The sequence below is a fragment of the Cyanidioschyzon merolae genome, chromosome 15, assembly GCF_000091205.1.
Source record: "Cyanidioschyzon merolae strain 10D DNA, chromosome 15, complete genome".
Lineage (NCBI taxonomy): Eukaryota > Rhodophyta > Bangiophyceae > Cyanidiales > Cyanidiaceae > Cyanidioschyzon > Cyanidioschyzon merolae.
In genome coordinates this window covers 715,879-740,417 of record NC_010141.1, presented here as the reverse complement: position 1 = coordinate 740,417, position 24,539 = coordinate 715,879, and the positions used below count along the sequence as shown (strand labels likewise).

Genomic DNA, 24,539 nt, shown 5'->3' with positions numbered 1-24,539 from the left:
TTTCGATCCCCTCGTTTGTCTTCTCTGGAACGTTTCTTCTTTCTTTTGATAGCTTCCTCATGTTGTGCCTGTAGCGCCGTTGGGACTGCCTTCGCTTCCTTGTCTCCGGCGTTGGCGCGTATGGCGGTGCGGTTGAGGATCTTATTGAGTCGGTGGCATTCATCAATCCGAGTTTTGGTACGTCGTTTGAGGTACTGAGGTTTGCAACTGTTGTGTTCTGGTGCAAGCAGTCCCAGTTCTCTGGCAGTCTTCTGATTCCCATCTACAAACTCGCGTGCCAATTGGTCTAAAGATTTGCATGCACGGCATTTCGGATCTTCAGCGCTGTGAGCAGGTGCCTGGGTTCGGCGACGGCTTTCTTGAGTTCCCGCTGGGGTGCCCTTTCAGGGGATAACTTGTGATGGGCTCGTTTGGGAGTTCTTTTTTCTATTCTTCTGTTTTTTTCTTGCTGGTCTTCTTCTTCTTCGGGCTCTTTCCTGAGCTGCTTTCTCTGGTTATTTTGCATCTAGGTGGATCATGAGGTTTCTGTGTCTCCTTCTCCGTATCCCGTTGGATCTCTTTTCCTTTTGTACAGTCCTCGACGTGTATCAGTTCTTCATTACTGTACTGGTAATTCGATATCTCGTCGTATAGTTTCGAGGTTATCCCACAAATATTCCATGATGCGAAACCTATCGAGTCGTAGCGCATAAGGGAATAGGAATAGCGCTGCGGTACTCCAGAGATACGTCGTCAATTTAGATGCACCCTCCCCAGGGTGTGAGAACGCACACGCCACCATTGCCTCCTGCATTCCAGTCGTTCACTGAGTGTCTGCTGCAGCGCTAGCGTAGAATCAGAAGGACTCTAGTCAAGGTCGATTCGAATGCGACCTTTATCTTGCCGGACACGTGAAGCTCCCCTCAATCACTGGGAACAGTCTGCAAACCACCCTTTCAGCGGCTTCGTATCCGCTCCCCAAACACGTAGGCGGGTAAGTCGCTCATTCCAGCTTCGACCGCGAACATGCTGCCAGCCGTCTTCCGCAGAATCCGCCGAGATTGCTTCCAAAGTTGAGGTAGGTAGCCAAGGTAGGAGGTAAAACGTAGCCCGAGTTCAAGGATGGATCCAGGATTTGCGCCGGAACCCGCAGCGTTGTTTCGAGAGCAGCGGATAACTGCTCAGAATTCTCGTCATCATTCTCTGCTGCAACTGCCTCCGCGCCTCCGTTCGTTACGGTCAAGGTCCCTGGTGTGGGCTTCCTTCGCCGTCGCCCAAGCACCCCGTGTTAACCCACTTTCAGAGCTCCTCCGGAAATACTAGACCTCCTAGGCGGACGTGGTGCATGGGGCGTTAAGATAGTTGTTCTTTCATGTATAGTTTGTGACCGGTTTCTTTTGTTGTTATTTATCATTCTGCAGTGTTTGCTGCTGCCATTTCTACCGCGTTTAAAGAGTCCCGCGGCACCACAGGGCTGTAGCCGACGGCTCGCATGAGCGCTGGCAGAGAACTGCCTCAAGCGTTCCAGCGGATGTACTACAGATACGGGAGGTATGACTCTGGACAGGTACCTGGCGCTGTTCAACGGTATTCCTCTCGCTAACTGAGCCTAAACTGTGGACAACTTGAAAACTGTCTCGTTCAGTTGTCCTGAACAGATGCAGGCAAGTGACAACTGCTTCACGTTGCGCTGCAACTAGGCTCGGTGGCTTTCCCGGTAACGCTGAAGCTACCTTGGAACCGTGTCTACTATGTACGGGTAGTTATGTGTTTGCAAGCAACGTGCTAGAGCGAGTTCAGTTGCGAGCACGCGTCCACATACAAGATGTAAACGCCCGTTTTTATCCAAAACTTGCGTCAGTCTAGGGACACAACACTGTTTTTGATGCACCAACCGGTGCTTCGCCCTTCACCCCGGACGCGATGAAAATGGTACACTGATTTTTTCGATGACAAAACGTTTACATTGACCATGAATCCCATATTGCCGGATGGGTAATGGTAATCGAAGAAGTGTCCATCATGCTGCATCTTACCTCCAAGTTCCATTGTTTGTTCTCGGATGTATTGGTCGTTTCGTATGTTCTGTCGTGTGACAGGTGCCTGCTTTGAGCGCCCGCATTGGCGCCTGAATTACTGTTACCGAGGCTGCACGGAGACAGAGCGGCTTTGCCATACCACTGAGAGCGTCGAATGAAGGAATGCTCCATCCCGACACGGAATCAGGATACATGATCATTCTGGGATCCTTGACTGCGCGCTCGATACCAGGGTGCCGCGTAGACGGCGGGATGCAAGCTCCGTGGTGAGGCACGGTGAGCGCATGTACCTCACCATACAACATGGACGATTTGCGTACAGAGCGCCGTCTCGAGTCCAGTTGCGTTCAGGAGGCTGTAAAGATGCATGCGCATAGGAAGCGGTGAGGATATCGATTCGTGCACCGCCGTTCGCACTTGTATTCTGGGATCCATCTAGCCGGATCTTGGTCCCAGATCAACAGTTCCAAATCGATGCAGCCGCCATGCATGCTGTAATACATTCCATTTTTACCAGCATTCATCGTGGTTTTGGATGTACTGCTTCGGAGCGGGTTTTCAGGCATCCGCATGATGCCCGGACAGCTGAGCATCAGGCGCGCATGTCGCACTCGCTGCTGGTTGCGCCTCTTCACTGCCTCCATGGCACGGCGTTGATGCATCGGATCCGAGAATCCCGAACATGCGACTGCGAGCGGTTGTCGGGCCATCAAGCACACTTCCTTTGTGGTTGCTTCGGAGTTCGAATTTCATCATCACCATCACCATCACCATCATCGTTACCATTCCAAATCCAGTTCGCTGCCGTGGTGTCTGGGGGCTCGACCGCGCAGTCCACGTTCGGGCGCGCAGCACCGAAACGAAACGGGTGTGCGTTCCGCACAGACGCAACCGCGCGTGCCTCACGCTCTATGCGACCCAACATGCTTGACAAATGGAGTTCACCAGGAAACATGCAAACTCTGTCCACGACACGTGCGTCTTTTATGTTCTAGAGTCGGTAGCGAGAGCAGCGGTTCGAGTCCCGCCAGGGATCGTGCCACTGCTGCGTCGCCTTTCGCCTAGCGTGAGGCGCAACACCGGATGCGCCGCCATTCATCGTACGGCAATACAGCCGTGACGCTTCAGCAACCCACATGGAACGTGCAGCTGCAACCCTCGTGCACAAAACGACCAGCAGGTCTGCCGAGGCGAAGCAGCGCCTGCCGCAAGGCGTGCTGCTCGTAACACGCCGTGCGCCTGTGGCGCAGCGCGAGCGGCTGCCCAGGAGGCGCATCGGCTCGCGGTGCGACTGCGCTCCCCAGTCGCATTTGCAGGAGTCGTAAGCTGTCGACGTATTCGTAGGCTATGTTCGACCGCTCTGTGAGTTTCGCATCACCAACAGGAACGTTCCTGTGGACTCTCAAAAATCAACCTCGGGTTTGCAACATAGGCGCCAGAACTGACCGGTATACACGCATCCTGGGCAGAAGCACAACAGCCAGTACCAGTGGACGCTGGCTACGCGCGCATTCACGTCGACTAGCTGTTGGGGGCGTTTTCTCCACATCAATGGCGAGCGCCGACGATCTCAAGAAACAGGTCGGGTACAAGGCAGTCGATGACTACGTTCGCTCGGGCATGGTGGTTGGTCTAGGTACAGGCTCCACTGCTGCTTTTGCGGTCGAGCGGCTAGGTCAGAAACTCGCCGCTGGAGCACTGCGCGACATCCGCTGCGTACCAACCTCGGTGCGCACCGAGGAGCAAGCGCGATCTTTGAATATCCCTTTGACCACCTTGGACGAGGATGCAGAACTCGATGTTGCCATAGACGGAGCGGATGAGGTTGACTCGGCACTGAACCTGGTGAAAGGACGCGGTGGTGCTCTATTGCGGGAAAAAATGGTCGAAGTCTGCGCCAAACAGTTCATTGTTATTGTTGATGAGAGCAAGCTTGTACCGGGTCTTGGCGTCAGCGGAGCCATGCCTGTGGAAGTCACACCTTTCTGTTGGCAGCATACCATGCGGAAAATTGCCGCGCTTCCTGCCCTGGCAGGCTGCCGCGCTGAGGCACGTCGCGATGCCGCTGGTGCCCTGTACGTCACTGACAACGGGAACTATATTGTGGATCTGTATTTCGAGAAGCCCATTGCCGATGCCTACCAGGCAGCACAAGCGCTGCGCGACACAGTAGGCGTTGTCGAGCATGGACTATTTCTCGACATGGCCTCTGTGGTCATTGTCGCAGGGGCACAAGGGGTTTACGAAAAGCACCGCTAGGCGCTCGGGATCGGAACGGGATAAACGTAGATGCATACACCCAGAACGGTGGTAGCGCGTGTGCGCCTCAGCGGCTTGAGCTGCAAAAATGCATGGCCTCCAGGTTCGAGTCTCCTTCTTGGAATCGCTGGGAAATGGCGATGTGCCTATTCATGCAAGCCAAGGAACTGGGCCCCAGCGGCTACCGCGGTTGCTCAAACGACCTCGAAGCAGCATCGCGGACGACACAAGGCATGCAGCCACAACGCTGGTGGGCATGGCCCTCTACAAGTCTCTCAGGTCGTATTTGGCGAATCGTTTCATGGAACGTGCCTCGTCACGTTCCCGAATACTCTCGCGTTTGTCGTGAAGTTTCTTACCACGGGCGACTGCGAGCAGCACTTTCAGCCGCTGGCGCTGGTCGAAGTAACACCGCTGCGGTACCAGCGTAAGTCCCTTTTCCTCTTGAGCCTGCAGCAACCGCCGAATTTCCTGTTTATGCGCTAAGAGACGGCGAGGTCGTGTCGGTTGGTGGTTGAAGAACGTCGCTGTTCGGTCATGTGGCGCAATATGGCAGTTATAGAGCCAGAGGTCGTTGGTTCCTCGCTTCGCCCGCGCAAACGCGTCTCGGATGTTCATCTTCCCCGCCCGCACCGACTTAATCTCCGTTCCTTTGAGCTCTATTCCACATTCCAAGGTCCAAAGAACCTCATACTGAAAGTTTATTCGACGGTTTTCGACGCTAGGACTCGAGGTGCTCTTGGTGCGCGCCACCAGGGTCCGCAGTCCGACCTTCGCTCGGGGCAAACGCTGGGCTGGCGCCACGTTCCACGACGCTCGGACACCCGCCCGCGACCATGCATCGTGTCCTGAAGTGAACCTGGCAGAAGACGTACCGAAAAGGAAGCTTAAGGTAGCCATGCGTCCCCGAAGGCGCCCGAGCAGCGAACACAGCCGCAGAGAAGCGTTTCGATTCACACAAACGTTACCCTGCGCGTACAGCGCTTCGTTTCGAACAGTGCGCAACAGCGACGTTGACCGGCTTCTGCGTTGCTCGCGGGTACCAAAGCACAAGGTCTGCGGGAATGCGACCCCCAGACCAGTAGCGCGGTGGGGTCTGAGCCGCCCTATAATGTCGGACGATACACCAGCTTCAGTCTCGGAGCTCGGATGGCAAACTGTGACTGGCTTCGAGCCGTGCCGCTGTGCCCAGAGGCTTTCCGCCGACCGGAGCGCCTTGGATGCTCGCGTGCGAGCCGGTGTGTTGGCCCTGTCACCGGATGAGCGCTTCATCCTAGCTGTGACGTCTCGACATCAAACCAGCGACGGCGCTAATCAGCGACAAGCGGGGCAACAGCCAGCCCGTTACATCTTACCGGCCGGCGGTGTCGAGGTCGGTGAAACACCCGCTGCTGCGGCCTGTCGCGAGGCCTTCGAGGAGGCCGGTGCCCGTGTGCAACTACTTCGACCGCTGGTTCGGCACTGCAGTCTCTGTGAAGCGGTCCCGTGTACTGACTCTTTGGACGGGAAAGGCACGCTTCGTCGACCGGCGGTGACGTTCTGGTTCCTGGGGCGCGTTCTCGAGCTGGTACCGGCGGAAGGAGGCCAGTGGCCAGAGTCTACCCTACGGCAACGCTGCTATCTTCCGCTGGATACAGCGTCAGCGCACAACGATAGTGCAGCGGAGAGATCATCTATCGATAAGCTGAGGGCGACACTCTGCTGGCGAGCGGATACACGTGCCGCCGTTGAGGCGTTCCTTCGCCTATTCGAAGCGCAGCAGGAACTGCACTGCAAGCTGGATCCAGCACTGCTCGATCGACCTGCACCGTAGGGATGGACTTTGCATCGGCAGCATTTCCTGTACACTGATGTCGTGTATGTGTTCGTTGTTTACCTGGTGAGTCGTATGGGTATCAGCGGGGGCTCGTCCGTGCATACGATGGTTGCGCTTGTCGCAATGAACTGCGTTGAGGTAAGTGTCGCCGCCGCTACACCCGATAACGGCTTCTGGAGCAGATGCCGCCCTTTTCATTCACGCTATTGAGAACAGCTACTGGTTTTGCGGGTAAAGAGCCTCACAAGGATACTTCGGAAACCGCGATGCGCTGTTGCAGGAGGACGCTGCGCGAGTTCCCTAGGCTCCTACGCGGGAACCTGCGCCCTATATTATGTTGCTGCGCACGGCTCTGCGAACGAAAGCGGATGCCAGCGAGACGCTCACCAGGCGCGAATGAATTGTCTCGCTCTGCTTCAGCAACCAACTACTCCCACAACAAAATCGGGTGCAGAAAGCAAAATACCGTGCACACGATGCTCATGATATCCGCACAGGCCGTGAGAAAGGTTTCTCGCTGTGCATCGATATGCAACTGCTTCCACAACATCGATCGTAAAGAGCAAAGTATCGAGCTGACCCGATCCCGTTTATCAGGAAGCGGCGTGCGGTTGAACATCTCGCACGCAACATCAGCGTCGTACTTTGAAGCGCAGCGAATCCATCCAGTTCTCTCCTCAGGTGGCGAAACGGGTAGACGTGCAACCCCTATTGCGTTCGTGGCTGCTGCGTTCCGCTCGAGTCGCCACAAAGCCTGATACGGGTGCAAACAAGAATCGTGCCTGCGCTTCAACCGGACCCTGGAAACCTCGGTACGGCTTCGACGTTGTCCATAGCCCGTTTTCCGCCTAGCTCAAGGGCGCTCAAGTCACGCTGTGCCGTTTGCTGCTCTCTGAGTCCCAACGTCTGCTGCAGAGGACAAGTGAACACCACGCTTCGTAAGCGCGTCCGCCTGAAATCGCACATAGGCCTCGAACATTCGCATGAGGTACGGCAGTGGACAGCACCCCGACTGACGTCGATACGCAGCAGCGCACCGCTCGACTCGTTGCATCAAACGCTGAACTGCCACACGTGCTGCGGCCACCGTAGACGCGGCGCTCGCCAGGCGGCTCAGCGCAAATGGCGAAGCAGGTGCCGCCCCAGAATCCAGTCCAGCAGCGACGTGAAACAGAGCCTCTATAGCAGCAAGACGCAGATTGAAGCGATAGGCGCTCGTAACGAGTAAAAACCAGTGTTCGTCCACCGAGATATCCGGGGCGAGGCCCAGTGCACGCTCGAGCAAGTCCACCAGACCGAGGCGCGCACCCAGCTGTAACATCACGATGCTGCATTTCTCTTCATCCAGTTGACCAGTGTGAATCATATGGAGCGTGCCACCGTCAAAGGATTCAGGCAGGGGGATGTCGTGCTCGAAGAGAAAGCGCTCACACAGCGCAGCAATACGTGCAAGCACCGCATCCGTCAGCAGCGCCCTGGTCTCCTCGTTGTCTTCAAGCTTGTCAACCAGGGCAGCAAGCGAGAACACGGCACTCTCGACAAACGCGTTCGCACCGCTGACATGTTTGGTGCTCACCAGGCTGCTCGGCTGTTGCTGTGCAGATGCTGCTGGTGCATCGGTTGGTGCTGTGGACGACCCGTCGACGACAGCAGCTACTAGACTCCCGTTCCAGGTACGCCTCGGTACCAGGATGCTCGCAAGCAGCTCCAGAAAACGAAGCACCAACTGCTCCTGCTCTGCCGCACAAGTGGCACTCGGAGGCATTCCGCGTACGAGTCGCTCCAGCGTGCCCTGGACAATGCAGAGCATCACAGAATGTTCGTCGCTGGAGGTCACACCAGCCGCTGATCCCGTCGTGGCTCGTATAATGCTCCCGCATATACGTTCCAGGAAGGATAGCAGGGCATTCAGATGCGCACATCGGTGAACACCTACCGAGTCACCGGGCCAACGCGCGAGCACGTCGAAAACGTCGCGTACGAGTGCGGATCGTTGCACCGGTTTGCCCCGTTGCATCCCTAGTGTGGCGGAGGATGCCTTGGCGACTTTGGGGTCTATGGTGTCCTCGATAAGCGCCTCGAGACACTGGTATCCCAGGCTCTGCACGATATCGAGAATATCCACATCTGGTGTCTGCTGTTGAACGCGTCCGCACAGCGACAACAACGCCTGCACGATGCTCTCGACGACGCTCACAGAGAAACGCGGCCAGCAGTTGGCGAGAAAAGCCCGTCGCTGGGCGCGTTGCCAGGTCTGCAACCAGAGTTGCCGAGCGCTTTGGTTGGACGATCGGGAGCCGGGCAATGCCGGCTCACAGCAAACGACCTGGCTCAGCGTTTCCAGCGAGGTCTGCCACAACGCAACCAGTGCGATCAAAAGCGCTTCCTGGTTCGACGGCGGGCTCTTGTGGACGTCATAGAGGCAGCTGGTTTGCTCCCAATAGTCTAGCAGCGATTCCCAGTGGCGCGGAAATGCTTCCAGAGCTAACCAGCGACTAACCAGGTATTGTTGGATAAGTCGCACGAGGCCCTCTATGAGAAGCAGTCGACTCGCGTTCCAGTGCTTGATTGCATCTTTTGCACTTGCTGGATGCATCCCAACAACAGCATCACCTTTGACGATGGTTCTATCATTGCCATCATCGTTGGTAGTAGCGCTGGTGAGCGCGCGTGCCGGCGCATGCTTCGCTGTCGCCTCTGCAGAGGCATCGGTGGTTGTTGATGTTGCCTCTACTGGCGCTTCTAGCGCGGTACCTTCACCAGCCAGCGACGAGGGTGCCGGTGAGCGCACCAAGAGCCCTTCGATGAGCGGCAAGAGCGCCTCTTCCCAGATCCCTCGCCAGCGGTCGTGCTCCACTAGGTTTTGGCCATGAGCCAACAGCGTTCCGAGAAACGTCTTCAGTGCACTGTTTCGGACATCGACGCGCTCCGTTATACAGAGACGCGCCAAGGTAGAGAGCACTCGGCACCATAACGCGGCATCTGTTGATTCGCTCGGTTGCAGGAGGTCGCAGAGACTCCACAGCATCCCAATGCTGCTGAGCGCCATGTTCACATCAGCGGCATGCAGCGCCCATGATGTCAAGGTTTCTAGCCACAGCGTTCGAACTTCTGATGCAGCCGGTTGGTGCAAAAAACTGGACGCATACTCCTTAGCCAAGAGTTGCAGCAAGGCAAAACCGGCATCATGAATACCCTTGCGATCTGTTTCGGATGTGAATGTCAGCGGGTCGTGACCCGCAAGCACTGCCTCCTTGCACAGCGTGAGCACGGCGTACCAGCCGTCAGCAACGAAAAGCTCGCCATAGTCCTGAACCAGCGTCATGACGAGCTGCAGAATCTCTCGGAAAAGACGCAGTGGCGATATCGCATTGGAGATCACAGCCCCGTCCACTCGATCCGACTGAGCGTTATCTCGCCTCTGTTCGATAAGCTGCAGCAGCGGAGCGAACAGCGGTGCCTGCGGTGTCGGTCGAAACGCGTGTTGTACCGCATCTGGCGCCGCCGCGGTCTTATCGTCTATGCTCTGTGCGAGGAAGAGTTGTTGGAAGAGTCCGCGCCATCCATTCAAGACTTGGACGTGATCTGTAGAGGCCATCATGGGAACGAACTGCGCAAACAAGTCCCAAACTTGAGCCGCTACTGGTGTCTGCCAAAACAGGAAAGGCGGTTGAGTTCCAGTGGTGCTCGCATACGACATAGCGCCGCTAGCGACTTGCTCGCCTGTTTCCGTGGATGCCTGCTCGGTGCCTGTACCATCAGGCCATTCAGAGGGACCGGTTGCTGTAACAACAGCAGCATTCGTAGCATTTGATGTTGGTATTGTCCAGGCATTTCCAGTATAGGGTCCATCTCCGTTTGAGGCAACAATTGCTGCCCTTGCTTGCCGCTGGACAGCGTTCAAGTATGCTTTGACGACGAAGACGGCATGTAAAAAGGCACGGTTCCGCGTGGAGGTGTCTTCCTGGGCCGCGTGAGCAACAGTGAAAAGCGCTCGTAGCAACGCCACTGCGGGAACGCAGCCTACTGCGCGCTGCTGCTGCTGCTGCTGCTGCTGCTGCAATAGGTACTTGTCCCAGTGCTCGAAGCTGCTGTCGATCACGGGATCAAGCATCGGCTCACCCGAGGCAGCATCACGATCGTCGTCTCCTGCGATTAGAATGCTCTCCACGAGAGCAAGCCAAGTATTGGGACTCCAGGAACTACAAAGCGGCCTGCGTTCGACCACAGCTTGCGGTGTGTTCGTGTTGTACTCCGATTCGTGCATTGTCGAAAGCGCGCGCTGCAAGTTGCTCTGTAAAACGCGCCCAAGGCAGGTCAACACATGCACAGCCTCGCTGTCGGAAGCAGAAGCAGAGGCGGATCGTGTACTTCGCACCAGCCGCAGGGTACGACACAGGCAGATGAACACCGTCTCAAAGGGTTCCAGTGCCGACGTCGAGCCATGCATCGCAGGTGGCTGCCCAGCAGAGCCACCAAGAAGCCCAGATGCGTCGGTGCTGGAGTCATTCATGATCGAGGGCGCGTCCACAGAGCTCCGTACAACTGCCAGACGCTGGAGCAAAGAATCCATGCCCCGTTCGATGAGCGGCTGAAGCACCACCGCCGGAACCTGCTGTGCACGTGCGAGCAAAGCTCCAAACGCCGTCAAAAAGTCCGGCCAGGTGCGTCGCAGAAAGTCCACATCCGCCACGGGATCGGTGGCTTCCAACAAGACGAAAAGCAGACCCAGCGCCGCGCTCGTAAGCTGCCCCCAGAGTTCGCCGTCCAGGTTTCTATGCTTGGGCTCCTCGATAAGTTGCCCGAGTTGGCGAAGTAGCGGGCGCTGATGCCGCAACGGACCTGTGGGCAGCATTTGCAGCTCCGTCACCATCGATGTGCCGGTGGTGACACACAGCTGCAGCATCGCCACCCACTGAGTGAGTATACCCCCGGTCTCCGACGCAGGCAATTTTGAAAAGGCCTCCGCGCTTGTTTCTCGGGACGTAACAACGTCCTCCCGAAGACGACGTCGCTCATCGACTGAAGGCAACGATTTTTGTTCCGTACCCAGCGCTGAGGTCGTATCGCCTGCTCCAGCAGCAGCGTTTTGTGACGCGAACGTCCTATCTGATTCGCGCTCCAGGTATCGGAGTAGCGCTTGTGGTGACCAGGAGCTGCTGCTGCTGCTGCTGTTGCTGATAAAAGCACGGTCCTCTGCAGTGGACGCTCCGGTAAGCAATGCATCGCGAAAAGTCTCGATCAACAAGAGTGCGCGATGATGCATCAACAGAACTTGATTAGGATTCGTGTCAGATGATGAATAGCTCGGATCCATCGAGACCCTTAATTGCTCCAGCATCCTTCCAGCAAGTGACGCGAGCAGGGCGCCAAACGAGGCCACCGGTGCCTGGATTAACGCGGCTGCGAGACTGCATATTGACCAGGAGAGCTCGGCCTCATTCAGCTGTGCTTCGACGAAAGGAAAAAGACGCTTGAGCAGGCAAGCCTGGGGAGCGAGACCACCACGCATCGCCCTGCCCAGCGCTTCCGCCAGCAGCGACGTCATAACATCAGGGCTTGGGGTGATCACTTCCAGGCAATACGTTTCCTTCTGTTGCATCGCACCAGTGGACGTCACTTGAGCGGCGGATAGCGATTCTGGATGGCCCTCTCGGGCTTCGTCAAGGTCCTCGGCCTCGGGCGACGCCTGTGCTCGTCGCTCTTGCTGCAGCGATGATGACGTGCGCTCTGCGGCAGAGGCCGAAGCACCCGGCAACTCGACTGGACTGCTCGTGTTCGTCTGGACCTGCAGGGACAAGAGCGTCCCAAAGCCGTGAACAGGCGGCCGTTCCAGCGTCAGCAAACAGAGATCCTCCACGAAAGCTATCGCGACTTGCTCTCTCCAGAGACGATCCTCGAATAATGCTGTGCAGTATCGCTCTAACGCAGCTGCTGCAGTGCGAGCAACCACTGCAGTCACTCCGGGAAGCTGCTCAATCAGCGTCAGGAGCGTAAATAGTCGCTGTGGTAGGGATGCTTGGCACATTTTGGAGACACTAGCCGCTGAGTCTGATTTCGAAGCGTCTACATCGTATTCCTGAGCTGCACCGGCCCTGTGTTGCACAGATGGTATTTCGAAAAGGACCTGGAGGACTCGTAGCAGTTGCCGCTCGACCAAGACTAGGTCGTTTCCCGGCAGCACTTGGGTTTCGGTGGCACGTTGTCCGACCGCAGCTGTTTGCTCGCAGGTGGCTTGCTCGAGGGCCTCTTCCACCAAAGATACTGTTCCGGGCGAGGATCGACGTGAAAACGAGTCCGTTGCGTCCGATTGATCCGAGTTCGTTCCCGGAACCTGGGCACCGTTGCGCTCGCCATAAATCAACCAACGACGCTTCGAAAACTCGCTTCGAAGGACCAGTTTCTGAACACTGAGAACGAAATAGCTCAGCAAGGCGACGACGTCTGCGACGCGGTGGCTTGGCAACGCTGCCTGGCTTGCGAGACGGTGCAGAAGCCCCAGTGCAAGAAGCGTACTTGCTTCACTTTTACGCCAGTTCTCCACTGACTGTACGTTGTGGATGAGCACGTGACCCACCAGGTCGATCGAAAGTGAGAACGAAAGACGAGCTTGCGTATCATCCTCACGCAACTGCGTCAGTACGCGTTCCACGGCACTCTTCCAGCTCGAGAAACGCTCCGTAAGAAACGGGAGATCTTCGACAAACGCTCGTTCAACTTTTCGTTTCCCCAGCTTCGCTACCAGAGACCGCAAATCACTCTCCACGTAACGAAGGAGTTCTCGCTGGGATGTCATGATCGTTCCCGGAACGCATTCCCCGGAGCTCGGCGAGCGCTCAAAAACAAACGGAGCAGTGTGTCCAGGAGCGGCGCTTCTGTTCCGCTGCCGAATCGGGGCGCTGCTGCATCGGTCTGTGTGCCAGACTGGAATAGGGCAGTGTACCGGATGCTCGCTTCCTGCTTTGTGACTTTTGTTTCCGAATGGGTTAGAGCAAAAGTCTCGACTTGCAAAGTGCAGAAATATGCGTTGAGGATTCATGTGTAGTTCTAGGATTCTCGGTCGTATGTCCAGAGTGACGTCTTCGATGCCTTGCCCCTGGAATTCATGACGTCATCGGAATCAGAGTGATTCGCGTAAGCGTCGAACAGACGTTCGTAACATGACCAAGACCATGATCCAAGGTACATTTTCAAGCGTCTGAGCTTTTCATTTCCGTATGAAAAGCATGCTCGAATCACGCATGCTTCAAGTTGTTGATCTTTCCGTTCGTTGGCAACTCATGGGCGCAACGATTCACGCCGCTTGATGGACGAAGGAACAAACCCGAAGTCGTCCCTTGAGGAGTTCAGTACACAATCATGCTGAAAGCTTGTTGAACAACCCGCGTCGCGTGATCGATTCCATTCGAACGACAAGTCCCTCTGGCTATGGAGTCATCGACGAAACGGCTTTCGACAGCGGCATGATACCTTTCATGAGATGCGCTCCCGGAGGCTGTCGTCACTTCTGCTTGCATGAAACAGGGTCTTGGAGTCGGATTTGGGTCATCGGAGCCATCGCTTCAAGTGAAGCGAGCGTCGATGGATCGAAATTTCTCGGGGTATTGTCCAGCCTGGCTTCTCCTTCCAGTGCTTGTTTCATCATGGACGACATCGCGTTCCACAAATCAATTATCGGGTGGAACATCATGCGCTTGTGCATGCAGCAGGCAGGTATCATCGAGGCGCTCGCATCGAACAAGCGCGTAATCGTGGGGTGCGGCACCTGACCGGGAGTCGGAGGAGAGCATCGAGGGAGCCTCCGGTATCCATGCAGGGCATGTGTCGAGCGATGCAGGAAGCCCTGACGAGTCACAGACCGGCCATCGAAGGACATGGAGAATCGGTGGACACAGAGGGAACACCTAACCAAAGTCAAGTGTCAACGCCGCGAACCACGTTCCAAGCGTGTATAAAACGCAAATGCAGATATCGACTGCAGTATAGATGGCAACTACCGCCTGCGCATGAAGTACACGGGCAACATTCGAAATCAGCGACGTCGGGATCGTACAGCTACCATCAACATCTCCTGGTTGCTGAACACGGAACTGGACGGACGTGAGGGACCTGCGCGTTTCAAATCGCAGATGAGTAGGAAGCAAAGGAAATTGTCGCCTACAAACCGTAAACGCTTATGTTCATGACAATGCAAAGGAATGCAAGCTTCAGAGGGTACACTCGTTTTAGGTGACTAGGCCCGTCCTATTTTATTCTGCACTAGGTGTATGTGTGCGGTGCTGCGATTTTTATTGCACTCTAAACTCTCATGTTGGATGTAGTGTGAGCGATGCGCGTAACCGCAGTGTCTCTGGGCGGTTCTGGAGCGTCGGCAGATCAATTACTGCACCATCGAGGAAAACAACATAGAATCGGATACTTCCGCCGCTGGAAAAAAGAGACGTTTGAACCAGCATCAAACAGATACCGCGCGATGCATCTCCTATATCGGGCACAACGCCCACACCACAGCGTTCGCCATACCTTCACAGACGCAGAAAAGTAGGTCCCAACACACGAACATGTGTGATCCTTCACGCCCGCACGAGAGGCATCCTCTGGGCGTGGCAGTGAGAGGTCTCGTCGGACGCGCTTGCGCCCGTGAACTGGTAGCTACGCCTCTCGACCAGACTCGCGCATACCGCTTCAAGATTGTCCCAAACCTATCCGCACGAACTGCCGACGTACCCATATCAGTTCCAGAAACCTGTTCCGATCTAGGCGCCCTCGTGCCTTAACGGTTCCTAGTGTGTGTGTATGTTCGCGACGCCGGTTACGTGGAACGCGTTCGCCACGCCTGCGCACTATGTGCAACACTTATAGACCCGTGAACATCTTCTTGCCAGTCCTGTCTTTTCCGCCAGCAGATCGATCAACTCGGATAACGTTAAAGCGCACAGTTTTACTCAGAGGTCGACACTGGCCAATGGTAACAATGTCTCCCTCTTGTAACCGAAAGCAGGGCGCGGCATGGCACGGAATGTTGCGGTGCCGGCGCTCGTACCGCCGGTACTTGGCCACCCAGTGTAAATAGTCCCGTCGCACAATGACTGTGCGCGTCATTTTAGTACTCACAACTACGCCACGAAGAATACGGCCACGGATGCTCACGTTGCTCGTGAAGGGGCACTTTTTGTCGATATACGTGCCTTCGATGGCTTCGCGCGGGATCTTGATCCCGAGCCCGATAGACTTGTACCAGCGCTTCCGGGCACCATGGAATCTCACTGCCGGCCCATTCAACGACACCGCCTCCTGCTTCTGGAACGCACGCTCTGTCTGCACCTCGGTCATGCGCAGTCACACTAACCAACACGAAAACTTGACGTTAGCGTCCAAACTAATAGCGGTGCACTGAGGCAGAGATTGCGATGCGCTGACGACGTGCGCGCTGCGACGGCGCCCATGCTCCTTTATGAATATGTATTATATTATACTTATTTGTAATTTTATGAATGTTTAGGATCTTATCTACCATTGTCACGCATGAGAACGGATAGGATCATCATTGACCAGATACGTCCAGCTTCTATGCTGCTGCTCCGTGCATCGATGCCCCGGAGCTGAGACTGCGCGTCTTCACCCGTTCACGACATTTCCTTCGATATCGATAGGTGACAGTCACTAGGGGATCCTTGGTCAGAAACAACGGTCCTAGGTCATGAAAGAAACCGTACGAGGCATTCGCCCAAGCCGTGACGTCGCCGTGCGAAAACCGTGGCGGAACCGGCGCATTCCGCGTTACCGGAGGCGTCAGCACAAGACGCTGCACCCAGAACACCGATCGCACCAGCCTGGTCTATCTTTCTTTCCAGACTTGGAAACCACTCTGGGGTACGTAGAATGCTGATGGATCCGGAGAGCTTAGCTCTTTTTTTCTTGCTTAACAGCTGAAAATGCCTTCTCGGGGAATCCTGGTCTGATGCATAAATCCGACTCCATGAAAGAAGCTTGCGGATTAGGCGCCAAGCGCGTCCCAGGATCGTATGCTGGCACTCAGTGCGTACGCGAATGCGAGAATGCTCGGGGTCCAGCAGCGCCATAACCGCCACCTGAGAACGTCTGACCGAATGAGGACGCTTCGTCCGCATCATGAGATAGTGAGACATCGTGCGGAGACGTCTCCTGGAATGGGCGTCGAGCAAGAGACGCTGTACGTGTCGCCACTGTTGCCGAGCGGTTGTTGTATTGTAGGCTTCGGCGATGTTTAAACAAGCGATACATTGCCGGTTTAGAATCTAAGACAGCGACAGAGGCTCGAACTGGACGACACCGCGCAGCTGAGCCTGGATTATGCAACGGGAGCGTTCCATGCTGCGTAGCGGAAACGCAGGCAATTGCGGGGTAAAAGAAACTATACTCATGTCTGCGGTAGTTGCTGCAAAAGTAGCGACTCTCGCAACGAAAGTTTACCGGCGACAGAGCGCTCTGGTGACTGATCAGAGCGTCTCAAATTCGGCATCTGTTTCGCCTGCGTGGATATGTGCAGACGCGCACTGGGCGCAAACCGCATGTGTAGACGTGATGACTCCGTACCGGCAACCGAGTGCTCTGTCTCTAGTCCGGGGCGTAGACGTGCGTTTGCGTGTGTGCATGGGCGTGTTTGTGAGGGCGTCCATGCCGGCTGAGTTGCCCTCGCTGCACGCAACACGAGTCAGAAGCTGCAAAGCTGTGGATTTCCTGACCCGAACAGAAGGATTCACGAACGCCCACCTGGAGGACGCCGCCACCACTTGGGCAACCGCTGCTTCAACTGCTGCTCAGCGTCGTTGCGAGCTCTATCCGCCTTCGAGAAAGCATCCGGCTCGCGATCTCCGGTACCTGCATCTTCCGAACGAATCTGCTTGCCGGCGTTGGCTGCCGTGCCGTCTGCGGTCGCCGCGGCAGCCTCCGGTGGCGTGGTATGTGGTGACGAAATGACACCAGCATACTCGCGACGCAGCGCCTCTGCCTGTGCAACCTCCTTCGCAAATGCAGCCTCCAGCGGGGACTTCTCCAAGCGAGAACGAAATTCTGGGCGCAAGCCCAGAGTAACATACGTATTCGATGTTGACGGAACCAGGACTAGCACAGAAGCTGGGCAGAGTTGCACTTGGTGCAGCGTTGTTGGCCCGGCATGCAGCACCCGTTTCGGTGGCGTTTGATAGAGCTTGAATGCGTCCAAGGCCCCGTTCGTGCTCGTTACAAAGCGCCGCACGAAAGCGTACAGGTCGTCTAGGCTTTCGTTGCACCAGAAACGACCCTCAATGACCGTCTGATCGGGAAGCCGGACACGTACCACACACTGCTCCGGCTGCGTTGCGCCTGCTCGTGAAGCAGTTGTATGCCTGCGGGTTCGGAGAACGGTTGCTTCTTCCTGTTGTCGCTGCTGTGCATGAAGGATCCGTCGCAGTTCCCCCGGTGTTAGATCGTAAAAAGTATCGGGTAGGTCGAGGAGCTGCGCATCAAAGCGGATCGTCGTCGGCAGGTAGAAACGGACATACCGCTCAGGCACCTGACCTGCAGGTGCTCCTGCATTTCCGTTCGTCTCTAAAACAGGGGCGTCAGATGCAGTGCGACCTGGAATCAGCAGCTCCGAGGTTGACTCCGCTCCCTGTATAGGTATCTGGGTTGTACCTGATTCCGTGTTCACCGACGAGGCCGAGTTTCGTGCATCCGCTGGCTCAGCTACGACTCCATCGACTTTCGGGACAGAGGTGTCCACTTCGTGCATCTCGACAAGAGCGTAAGTGGACGGCCTCGCGCCTCGACTTGAAGGCGACGGTGTCCGTGGGTTCGTGCTCGCGTCGGCTCGCGTGTCTCTTTGCCGATCACCATTGGCAGTCGAGGGATCACTGGAGCCAGTAACCGGCACGCGCTCTCCTTGCGGAGATGATGCTGCTGGCTCCTCGATCGTTCGGGAGACAGTGTCGAGCACGCGTGCTGGGGCATCCACGAAAGCGGACTTCGCTCCTGGATTTCCCAAAACCAGGTGCGTACTTTGCTGCTCGACATGCTGCAGATGCAAATCGGCAGTTGCCTGTGATTCTCGCGTCGCCGCCTGACCGCTGCTCACCTTGTCCACAGATGCGATATCAGAACCGCCTGTTGCATCCGCGTGATCGTGCCTGTTGGAAGCGACCGGCGATCGAGCCGCCCCTGCCGACGCTTCCACCTCCTCCCAGCCACCGGAGTCGTCATCCGTGGTGAGGCACTGTATTCGAATCAGGAGACGCGTGCCCGGACTTAGGCCCAGATCTCGTAAGCGGAGGCTTCGAAAATGGCTGACTCCATAGTGCGCAGTCTCCAGGTACCGTGCGACTAGCAAGTAGGGGCGGCACCACCACAGACGCTCCGGATTCGCCCGCTCGAGCACGCTCCAGAGCGTATCCTCCAATACTGCAGGTGCGATGTAGCGCTCTGGGGGGTCGCTCTCGTACTGCACAGCCACAGTCAGCGAATGCGCAGGTGTGACGCCCTGAGCGAGGTCTGCTGTCTGTCCAGGTTTTCCAGTAACGCTCGTCTTCGCCGTTTCACTGACACTGCGCTCGTCAACAACTATCCGGGCCTGAGCCGATAAACCCGACAGCCGAAAAGGTAGCGACAAGTCTAGCCAGCGTTTCCCATGCCGAAGTCCCCAGTTTGCCGGTAAAGATGCGAGCCGAGGCTCGGCAGCGTCGCCAACAGCGCTCCCGCACCTTGTCTGCACCTGTTCCCAGGCTTGTCGCAGAACTTCCGACAGCAGGCTGTTCGGTGTAACCTGGACCCGCGCTTTCACGCCACCCCGGCTTACTTCGCTAAAATCCACAATCAAGAACACCATCGCTGACTCTGTGAAGAGCGAACCACGGTAACCAAAGAGACCAGCTGCCGGAGGTGCAGGCAACGTTCTGCACAGTCGCTGCAGCGGGTACGCAGTGCGTCCGCCAGGGGTGCATCCGTCAACCGACTGTCTTCCTTGTACTAACAGATACATTGATGTTCTAATTTATATCATGGGCGTTCATGGCTGTGTTGGATCCGTTCATGCCATGTCCATTCCCTTCCATCATGTCAAGAAATATACAGATTGAAACCGTTCAGGCGCATCGATCTCGTGCAGGGATGGCGTCTCTGATGATGCGCCGCACCGCATATCACCTCGCGCTTCACATACGGCTATGATACAGAATTGGATCGTGGTGTTTTGAACGTGAAGCGGTATCGCCCCCTTTCATAATGAACCTTCTTTCGGATGATGCACTATTATGGAGCTGGATTGCTCTCGCCGTACTTGTGTTTCCAGTGCTTTTCCTCGTATCAGCACCATACGGGCGGCATTTGCGTACCGGCTGGGGCCCTACGCTGCGCAGCGACCTGGGCTGGATCATACAAGAGAGCCCCTCGTTCCTGATTATGGCCGTGTACCTGACTCGTTGGCTTCGTCAGCGTACCGACAAACTCTTGAAGCTCGGGTTTGATGAACGGGAGTGGATGACTGTTACGTTGGCGTTCTGTTGGCTTGTTCACTATGCGAACCGCGCCTTTGTGTTCCCTCTGCGGATGCGTGGAGGCTCGAAGCCTACCACCTTCACTGTTGTTTCGACAGCTATCCTGTTCTGCGTCATTAACACCTATTTAAATGCGAAAGCACTGTTCGTTTACGAATTGGTCATTCGCTCGCGTCGGTCCTTGGACTGGGCATTCTGCAGCGGCTTATTGCTTTGGGTGTGTGGCTTGATTGGCAACTGGCATAGCGACGCGATCACGAGAGCGTTGCGGCGAAACCCTGAAGAGATCAAAGAGAAACGTTACGCTATTCCATATGGTGGTCTGTATCGCTACGTCAGCGCGCCGAACTACTTCTCTGAGTTTGTGGAATGGACGGGTTTTGCGATCGCCGCACAGACGTGGGCAGCGTTCTCATTCGCGCTTTGGACGTTTTCGAACTTATACCCCAGGGCACGGAGCAACCATCAGTGGTATTTGGAGAACTTTGCCGAGTACAAGTCACTGAACCGAAACGCGTTCTTCCCGAACCCATTGAAATCTGCAGCTGTCCGGGCGAGGGCGCCGCAGCGACGGGGTGCGTCTTCACACCAGCAAAAAAGTCGCTAGTGATGCATTGTGTTTGCATCCGGAGACGCATATGCTAAAAGTTATTGATTGTATATGTTGCATGGATGATTCGGACCTGCAGAAGCAGAGCAAACGCGCAGCATGACGATGGCTTCGCGTACGGAGCGTTCCCGTACCGCCCCCGGTATAACGGTTGACGACACGTTGTCATGCAGGGCGTTTCCCGACACCGATCATGCTGAGAAGGTAGGCCTTGCATCGCTCTCTGGATGCGCTTTGTTGTATTGAAGCACCTGTCATCGGGAAGACTGTCACTGGGCAAGCCTAGCGCCCGGAGTAACCAAAGTGCTGCATTTTACCGTCTAATCCCGAAGAACGCACTAGTCATTCATGAGCCATGTACTAAACACAGAACTGATTTAAAGTTAGGGTCTAGTCTTGCAAGTTGCACCACTACAGGTATCGAACACAGATACCAGGGGATCTATCATCACAAAGAGCCTCCAATCCTAGCAGTGAAACAACCTGGATCGGCGTCACTGCGCTGCTCCTAGTTGAGCGTGTAGCGTTCACGCGCTAACTTGTAGAGTGGCGCCCAGACAAAACGATTCGTGAGCAGCACCAAACTAGACATGACCAGGGTCCCCGCTAACAGCAACGGTAAATCACCACGAGCCGCTGCGTTCGATATGAGCGCCCCCAGACCTTTGGTCGATAAAATCTGGCCCTGGAACTGGACGTACTCACTAACGATGCTCGCATTCCACGCGCCTCCAACAGCCGTAACAATACCAGTGATGAGGTATGGGAAGATACCGGGCAGGATGAGAAAGCGCCATCGTCTCCACTGGCGAGCAAGCCACGAGTCTGTGGCCTTGTTGTAAACCGCGTCAACTTCCCAGAGCTCCGCGGGAATCGCTGCAGCACCTGCAATGACGTTGAACAGAATGTACCACATCGTGCCGAACATCATCAAGAGGATCGAGCCAATCTGCAAGCCAAGCCCGCCGAAATTCGCTAACCCCAGGAGCAGAAACGGGAATACTGCCGTCGCTGGCACGGAAGCAGCGATCTGGACTAGCGGCTGGAGGACGCGAGCCAGTGCCGGTGAGCACCCGACAGCAACCCCCAGTGGAACTGTCCATAATAACGAGAGCGCTAAAGCCGTCAGCACACGACCAAAGGTCAGTCCAGCACAGCTCAGAATGGTGATCCACGAGCGCCACGAAATCGTCTGCAGAATCCGTAGCGCGTGGTGGGCAACGCGAAACGCCAGAAACGCCAACCAGGCGATGCCCAGCACACTGCTCCATGTAAGCAAACGAACCATAAAGCCCCAGAGCCGCAGCAACAGATGCGGCTGATGCACGCGCTTCCAGGCTAGTGCCAGCGTCTGGGAAGTTGTTTCCGTTGCACGCTCCCAGATCACGTCTGCATCAATGAATTTCTGCCAGAGAGGCAGAAAGAATCGCCGGTGAACGGCACGCATCAATGGAGAGCGCTGGAAATATGCAAACACGATGCTTCGTGGTGCGTCCAGTTCGCGTTGTTGGATGACAACCTGCTCGGCTCCGGGAGCAGACTCACCTTCGATGCTGTGCATGATCGCGAGTCCGGGCGCGCTGCTTGTGGCACTCGCGGTTGCATCCGGTATCTGGACAAGCTCCAGAACACGGAACTGCCGACGTGGTGCACCAGCCCACGCGAAAGAAGACGCGTCATTCTCATCATCATCGTCGTCGTCGTCGTCGTAGTTATCGTTCTCGCGGTCGTCGTCTTCATCCGCGAAATTAGCGTCCGACCCCAGTGACGAACGCAGCCCAGACGACGACGACGAAGGCGAGCGCGATGCCTTCCTCTGCAGCGAACTGATCGCCCCGATGCCGGAACTGGCGTTCGTCGAGAACTTGAAGCGCTCACTCCAGACGATCAGCGGACGCCAGATCAACATATCGATGCAGATAATAAGCGACACTACAGTGAACAGACCCCAGAAGATCGCGCGCATATTGCCTCGATCCGCAGCCTCAGCAAGGAAACTTCCCAAGCCCGGCAGACGATATTCTCTGCCGGGCCCCAGTGAGAAGCTCTCGATGCTTATCAGAAAGAACCACCCGCTGGACACGGAGATAATGGAGTTCCAGACGAGGGAGCACACGCCCGAAGGCGCTTCCAGCAACCAAAAACGCCGCCACGCTGAGAGTCGCAGTATTCTGGCTGCCTCCATCAGGTCCGGCGGTATGGATATTAGGGACTGGTAAAAGCCAAGAAGCATATTCCACGCCATCGAGGTGAAGAGCAACAGCATCGCTGCCAGCTCGACCCCAATGCGTTGCCCTGGAAACATGGCGATCAGGCCCAGCACTGCTGCTGGGACAAAAGCGAGAATAGGGACGGATTGCAAAACGTCAATAATGAGAAGCAGCACTTGCGCAGCAAACGAGGCCCTGTACGCAATGTACGCGTAGATTAACGAGAATACCAGTGAGAATCCGTAGGCCAGTACCAGTCTCATGAGCGACTGGAAACCGTACGCCGGTAGCACGCGCGGGTCGCACGATATTCGTACCGCACTTGGATCATAGCGCTGCGTTATGGCATAACTCGTGGTTCCCGCCATGGCATATGCCAGCAGTACGAGCAGGAGCAGCACGAGGCCATCGCGGTAGGTCGAACGACGGGCCAGCATCTGCGTAAACGCAGCAAAACGCCGCCCCGGGTGTCTTCGTGCACCGGCTTTTCGCTGACTTGCCTCTTGGATGCCTTGCTGAACGTCATTTGCGGTACGCGGAGGAGTTGTACGCTCCGAAGCGGAAGCGCGGTCGCCTTGCTCCATGCACAAGGACCATGGTGCACGTGCTTGTCGCCGTAGCAGACAAGGTCGGTGAAACTCACTTGCTCTTCCCAAAAACTGGGAGTCATGCAGCGTGCGCTGGCCTCTCGGCGGTGTATGAAGCGCCCTAGAAAAGGCTTGCGGTGCATGGTGGCATCGACGCCGCTGGAGAAAGAAGCGTTTCGCTTCCGCGGTGGCGCTCCGAGCGTTCAAGCTCGTCTGGAGGCGCTCTCTGCGGTCCGGGCGGTGCCTCAGGAGGCCAACAATTGGTCCAGAAGCCAGCGGGAGGAAAGCGCCAGCACGTCCGTGCTGGCTAGCAGGACATATCGACGGTGCCCAGCACGTTAGACCGAGGTTTGGGGACTGCGTTTCATCCACCGCCGATGACTCGCCTAAGTTTGCCAGATAAACTTTGCTGATCCAGGTCCGTTGAAAACCCCTCTTACGATACGCGGGCTCCCGAGCCCGACCCATGCGCTGTGACTGGAAGTGGAACGCTGGCCGCTGCGCCCAGCAGCTGGCGCCGCTCGCTCCGTACAGCGTTCACCGTGCAGAACTTCGTCTCAGGGGTGCAACTCTAATCTAACGTTATCCTCAGTGCTAGTGTCCAGAGCCTATAGCCTTCGTTGCTGCTTCCTTTCGTGGCGCGGCTTTAGTGCTGCGACGTCACCACAACCTGAACACAGCGCATGTGCAACGTTGTTTCGCAGGTGCAGTAACGCTCCATCGTCTGTTGCTGGTGGTGCGCTTGCTGTGCGGCGACCCGGATGGCAGCGTACACCCATAGCAGCCACTTTTATCGAGATAGGCGGGATTCTTATATCTGCAGCAAGCACGGTGGCGCTATGCTCATGCTGAATGGCTGAACGCAGCGAGCTTGGAGCATGCGCTGCTCTCCAGAGCAGTAGCTTAGCATGATGGTTTTCCTTGTTTAGGAGATCAGCAACTTGTTGATACCGGTTTTACCGAATTCTGTTGCAGATGTTCGCAAGGATATCTGCGCTGGTCGCTCGACCTCGACGATGGAAGTATACAAGGTAGCGATGCTGATGCTTTCTGATGTTGGCGTACGGATGGCAACTAGCCGCTTATCACTCAGCTATGTCAGCGGCAGCTCGTTCATATACGTCTTGGGCTTGCTGCTGTGGACGCGAGGTCACTGACCATTCAAGCAATGCAGAGGAGAACGAGCTTGAAAGAGCTGCTGAGGAACATCGTCCGTCGATATCCAAATTGGAGCTGCTCGACGTCTTTAGCAGGGGAACTCACGTTCCGTTGCTGAACGTCTTCTTGGTGCATGCCTAGTGCCAGCGAGCGATCCGTTGCCTTCTGGTATGCAAACATCCTACTGAATTACCTGTTCCACGAAAGACAAAGCCTGTAAAGTATCTAGGCGGGTGCGCCGATCGTAGATCGTACGAAAACCATGGCTGAAGCATGTCCCGTGAACGATGCACATGTTGTTATGTTTCATCGAGGATGCATGAGCGACTCATCGAAGGCATTGTCTCGACAAACTGCGGCCGCTTCCATGATC

At 56.1% G+C, this 24,539-nt stretch overlaps 8 protein-coding genes and 1 non-coding gene across 9 annotated transcripts, besides 2 other annotated features; 4 read left to right on the top strand and 5 right to left on the bottom strand.

Moving 5' to 3' along the window:
- Nucleotides 1–1,366: part of a sequence feature (retroelement) that runs on past the window's edge.
- A 1,999-nt stretch (nt 1,367–3,365) lies between these two features.
- On the top strand, nt 3,366–4,277 carry CYME_CMO291C (ribose 5-phosphate isomerase; the record flags this gene model as incomplete). The annotated part of the gene is made up of 1 exon (XM_005537606.1): nt 3,366–4,277. One exon carries the CDS (start codon nt 3,366–3,368, stop codon nt 4,275–4,277), a length of 912 nt encoding a protein of 303 aa, XP_005537663.1.
- Nucleotides 4,278–4,541: 264 nt separating this feature from the next.
- On the bottom strand, nt 4,542–5,549 carry CYME_CMO290C (ssrA RNA (tmRNA)-binding protein, small protein B; the record flags this gene model as incomplete). Its single annotated transcript, XM_005537605.1, has 1 exon — nt 4,542–5,549. The coding sequence occupies one exon, from the start codon at nt 5,547–5,549 to the stop codon at nt 4,542–4,544; it is 1,008 nt and encodes a 335-aa protein (XP_005537662.1).
- On the top strand, nt 5,389–6,090 carry CYME_CMO289C (hypothetical protein; the record flags this gene model as incomplete). The annotated part of the gene is made up of 1 exon (XM_005537604.1): nt 5,389–6,090. The coding sequence occupies one exon, from the start codon at nt 5,389–5,391 to the stop codon at nt 6,088–6,090; it is 702 nt and encodes a 233-aa protein (XP_005537661.1).
- Nucleotides 6,091–6,961: 871 nt separating this feature from the next.
- CYME_CMO288C (hypothetical protein) lies at nt 6,962–13,132 on the bottom strand (the record flags this gene model as incomplete). Its single annotated transcript, XM_005537603.1, has 1 exon — nt 6,962–13,132. One exon carries the CDS (start codon nt 13,130–13,132, stop codon nt 6,962–6,964), a length of 6,171 nt encoding a protein of 2,056 aa, XP_005537660.1.
- Nucleotides 13,133–14,949: 1,817 nt separating this feature from the next.
- Nucleotides 14,950–15,426, bottom strand: CYME_CMO287C (40S ribosomal protein S11; the record flags this gene model as incomplete). The annotated part of the gene is made up of 1 exon (XM_005537602.1): nt 14,950–15,426. One exon carries the CDS (start codon nt 15,424–15,426, stop codon nt 14,950–14,952), a length of 477 nt encoding a protein of 158 aa, XP_005537659.1.
- A 254-nt stretch (nt 15,427–15,680) lies between these two features.
- Nucleotides 15,681–18,709, top strand: CYME_CMO286T. Its single transcript, XR_002461508.1, has one exon. It is a non-coding gene; the product is annotated as a hypothetical transcript (transcript).
- Nucleotides 16,832–18,934, bottom strand: CYME_CMO285C (hypothetical protein, conserved; the record flags this gene model as incomplete). Its single annotated transcript, XM_005537601.1, has 1 exon — nt 16,832–18,934. One exon carries the CDS (start codon nt 18,932–18,934, stop codon nt 16,832–16,834), a length of 2,103 nt encoding a protein of 700 aa, XP_005537658.1.
- Nucleotides 18,935–19,329: 395 nt separating this feature from the next.
- On the top strand, nt 19,330–20,208 carry CYME_CMO284C (probable 3-oxo-5-alpha-steroid 4-dehydrogenase; the record flags this gene model as incomplete). Its single annotated transcript, XM_005537600.1, has 1 exon — nt 19,330–20,208. One exon carries the CDS (start codon nt 19,330–19,332, stop codon nt 20,206–20,208), a length of 879 nt encoding a protein of 292 aa, XP_005537657.1.
- Nucleotides 20,209–20,719: 511 nt separating this feature from the next.
- CYME_CMO283C (unknown ABC anion transporter) lies at nt 20,720–23,476 on the bottom strand (the record flags this gene model as incomplete). Its single annotated transcript, XM_005537599.1, has 1 exon — nt 20,720–23,476. One exon carries the CDS (start codon nt 23,474–23,476, stop codon nt 20,720–20,722), a length of 2,757 nt encoding a protein of 918 aa, XP_005537656.1.
- Nucleotides 23,150–24,539: part of a sequence feature (possible transcribed region) that runs on past the window's edge.